This window comes from Lactuca serriola, chromosome 6 (assembly GCF_051521515.1).
Source record: "Lactuca serriola cultivar US96UC23 chromosome 6, Lser_US96UC23_V15, whole genome shotgun sequence".
NCBI lineage: Eukaryota > Viridiplantae > Streptophyta > Magnoliopsida > Asterales > Asteraceae > Lactuca > Lactuca serriola.
In genome coordinates this window covers 18,954,064-18,958,176 of record NC_136413.1, presented here as the reverse complement: position 1 = coordinate 18,958,176, position 4,113 = coordinate 18,954,064, and the positions used below count along the sequence as shown (strand labels likewise).

Below are 4,113 nucleotides of genomic sequence, written 5' to 3'. Positions count from 1 at the left end.
TACCATTTTTTATTTTGTTACTTGCTATTTTCCACATTATAATTTTTTTTTCAATCTTTTATATTGAAAATCTAATTTTTGTAAATACAACTTGCAAGATTGGTATATATAATGGTACCAGCCTACATATTTTGTATATATAATGGTACCAGCCTACATATTTTGCTAGCAACAAATACATCGGCAAGAAACTAGATAAAAATTGTAAAAAATAGTCCCTAAATTCTTCTTAAGGTTCCTTATAATGCGCATTATAATACTTCCTTTTATATTTATGACCACTGCATTATAATACTTCCTTTTATATTTATGACCACTACATTCTTATAGATTATTCATAAACAATCCAACTTACAAAAATAATCCTTAAACTCTTCTCAACTTTTAATAATTCATACAACTTTCATTTCTTTTAAACTTTTAGTGTTTTTTAAAGTTGTGATATACAAAAAAAAAAAAAAACACATGTAAGAACCCGCAGCAAAGCGCAGAATCAAATACTAGTAAGACGACTAAGATGCATATCCTATGAAAGATCCCCTTATCCTCATATGTAATTAATCAAATAACATAAAAGATAGACGAGAAAAGGCACTCATAGTCATTCCCCTCTCACCTTCAAATTTATTAATTTCTTTTTCACCATAATAGGCATAATAATAGAGTATATAACAACATTTTATTTGAAAGATATACACGATACTATCCCTTTTCTACTTAAATCTTTTCAAAACAATTTTCAATCTTTTGCTATCTCTTACTCTCTTTCTCTATCATTTTGTGTCCTATATATCTATATACCTCCCCCTTCCAAACATTCTTCTTCCCCTATATAATATGCAAACACTACTAATCGGATCCTCACACGTCACTGAGATACATAGAATTACAAAAATCTTGCAAACATACCAAACCAATCACATTATTACATTTGTGAATGTCGGGTTTTAATGGGCTTCAGTTTTAACCCCATACTTTCCGGTGTATAAAGCTCGGGTGAAATAGAACTTGGGCTTAACGGGCTTCTTGGGCTAACATCCATCTGTGAGGGCCTATAAAATCCAAACCCCATCAGAAAATATTCCAATGGTATCAACATCGCATCCGGTTGCTCCTCCGTTACCATCGATCCACATCCCTGAACCTATACATACATATAACCAACATTATACTTATATAATAATAATCATCTGACATCAGTCTCAGTTCAATGCATATCATAATAATAATACCTCTACCAATGCACTGAATCTTCTATCGAGTTTTGAAGTCATGTGGAGAGAGTCCGAATTGAATGGAGAATTTTCTCCCACAAAGATCAGGGAACGACATTGCAGCCTCTTTAATCCTTCCGTTATATCTGGTCTCCTGAACAAAAAAAAAAAAACATAACAGGTTGTACTGCGTCAGATGATAAAACAACGCATAACAAAACACAACAGGTTGTGTACTGTGTCTGCATCTGACACAGACATTGGATTAGGATAGGACTAAATATGATAGGACAGGTTATACTGCGTCTGACATGACATGTATTGGACAAAAATTATAAAATCATCCCGAATGATTTTTTAATGAAAAAGAAAGTATTAAAAATCTTACCCGTTAATAGCTTCAAGATAGTTGAACACATTTGGACCCTGCCTCTCACTAAGCAACTGTAAAAAGCCGAGTTTATGGTGAGAACATTTTATTTAAAAATATATTTATATTTATATACTCGGTACTTACTTTTCTACACGAGTGAACAATTTCTGTTTCTGGAATTATAGCTCCTCCACGAACTTCCTGTTATTTCATTATCAAAATAAAATCGAATTACTCATTAAGATTTAAAAATAGAATCAAAATCATATAATTATCAAGATATACACCTTGCTGAAGTATCGGATTAGAAGTAACTCCTTTATCAAACCACACATCCCATAGTAATAAAGTACGTTTCCCATAAGCTACAAAATAAATAACTAATCAAGTTACAAAATAAAAAAAACCATATTATAATTACTATTATTATTATTAGTATTGAGAATTAACCTTGTTACACAACCATTCTGTCCATGAAGGTGTTTTGCATACAGGAGAAACAAGTATGAGTCCAAGCACACGCCGTGTATATTTTATCTGTTATACAAAATATGTAAAAAGACTAATTAAACCTTGCAAATTCAGAATTTAAATAAAATTTTAGAAATATATATAAAACAAAAAGTATTCGCCTTACAGCAAACAAGGTGAGTACATATGCACCAGCTGTTACTCCCATGCACATAACCGCACCACGTCTGCAAAATTAATTCATCAGAAAATGAAATAAATAAATAAATAAATAATAAAAAGACTCTTTATAAAAATTTAAAATTACCCAAAATAGTCAAGAACCTCAGCAACCTGATCAGCTAAGTCATCAACAGATAACAATGGATCACTATATGACATTGCTGCAGCTCCCAACTGCAAAACCTCTTAAAGATGTATAAAATAAGATAGGCATACAAATTGTTTACTATAGATTTGTTGATATATTTAAAAAATAAAATAAAAATGAAGTTATGATTGCTGACCTCATGGCCAGGGGGGCTAATATGGTAAATGCAGAAATTATGAATCAGTAAAGAAAATGCTTCAGGGCATAAGAAAAGACCTTGGAAACAAGACATATCTGTTCAAACAGGCAAACAAATAAGCAAGATTTCTTTTATGTTAACAAAATTTTGTTGATTAAAGAATGAATAAACAGAATCACTTACGATTTAAAGCTAAATCAGGATATGTAATAAGAGCTGGCTTCTCTTGGTCTCCATATATGGCAACAGAAACAAATCCACTGGAAGTTTTTACAAGGTGTTCCTGAAAATGAAATCATTAATTTGTGTTACAATGAGAACATGAATTTAAGATATAGATTCAATTCAAATTAGTACACAATGAATAACACGAATCCCCCTTTCAAAGAAAACGATGGATTCATGGAATCATAGATTACCTAATATTTACTTAGAATTTACTGAACCACTGAAAAAGTTAACTTAAACAAAAAGAAAAGCAGATCCTCGAAGTGAAATACAAACTTCTGATAATGACAATTGACAAGTAGATTACACTTCAACGTCTTTAATGAAATTAAGCACAACAGATGAAGAAATCATTTGTTTCTTTACAGTTGGTGGTCAATCATGATGAAATGCAATCAAAACGAATAAACAAAATGCATTTATGAACAAAAAGTAATAAATAAAGGTAAAGCGAAATTTTATGATTAACAATTAAGGTGTGATTTCTTTATACGTATTCTTGCTTCAATTAATTGACAAAGAACAGAAAGCAAAACGGAAAATCAGATATTAATTTAATTGTAATTGTAATGTATGTATCCCATATTCAATCAATCGATCGATCAATGGAAATCTTGCTGTCATCTGAAGATTACTCGATGATTATTGCAGAAAATTAGAAGAAGAAAAAACTCGGACGAATATAAAATACACAGACAAACGTACATTCCTCAAGTTTAACATAAACATTCAATCTCATTATATATAGGTATTAATGATGCTTCAATCTGCAAACCTTTCCGGCGAGAGAGCTCGTTTCCATGTCAATGGAGATAGAATCGCTTGAATCCGCCATTTTCTCTTTCTCTCCCTCTATCTTGCAACAAAAACCTCACCCTATTTTCTCAAATTTGAGAAACATTGGATTTGGCATCCATGGGTTTATATAGAAATCTGCGTTTTTCTCTCTCTATATCCGTATCTATATATAAGCAGAATATATCTATACATCTCTTTCTCTCTCTATATGTATATATAAATCTAGATGGCTGTATGTGTATACATAAAGGAAAGATATCAGTTTTGGCCACAAAAGTTTTCCAAGGTTCTCGATATGACCACCATAGTTTAATTTTAATCTAGTTATGCATTCTGCCCCTTCATTCTTTTCAACATAACCCCTTTGGGTTTCTAATGGTCCAAATAAATAAAATGGTTGTTGTATTTTCACATCTTTTTGATATATATCGGATAAAAAAGGTTTATCATAATATGTTTATATTTATATCAACTAAATCATATTTGTTTAACTACATTAATTAACTAACATAAGTTACTA

The 4,113-nt window shown here is 30.8% G+C and overlaps 1 protein-coding gene across 1 annotated transcript; it reads right to left on the bottom strand.

The window, feature by feature from the left end:
- Positions 1-566: 566 nt before the first annotated feature.
- Positions 567-3,782, bottom strand: LOC145057993 (protein NDL2-like). Its single transcript, XM_079005915.1, has 11 exons — positions 3,571-3,782; positions 2,751-2,850; positions 2,565-2,662; positions 2,366-2,454; positions 2,225-2,285; positions 2,038-2,124; positions 1,875-1,952; positions 1,732-1,788; positions 1,603-1,658; positions 1,233-1,368; positions 567-1,144 (listed from the first exon to the last, which is right to left on the bottom strand). The coding sequence occupies exons 1-11, from the start codon at positions 3,628-3,630 to the stop codon at positions 926-928; spliced, it is 1,041 nt and encodes a 346-aa protein (XP_078862041.1). The 5' UTR covers positions 3,631-3,782; the 3' UTR covers positions 567-925.
- Positions 3,783-4,113: the final 331 nt, after the last annotated feature.

Bases quoted from the DNA above. Each gene is read 5' to 3' on its own strand.
- LOC145057993 (XM_079005915.1), bottom strand. From the start codon at position 3,630: ATGGCGGATTCAAGCGATTCTATCTCCATTGACATGGAAACGAGCTCT. The intron at 2,286-2,365 runs GTAATTTTAAAT...TTAATTTTGCAG, and splicing joins GAGGTTCTTGACTATTTTGG to ACGTGGTGCGGTTATGTGCA. The intron at 1,369-1,602 runs GTAAGATTTTTA...TTTTTTGTTCAG, and splicing joins TATCTTGAAGCTATTAACGG to GAGACCAGATATAACGGAAG.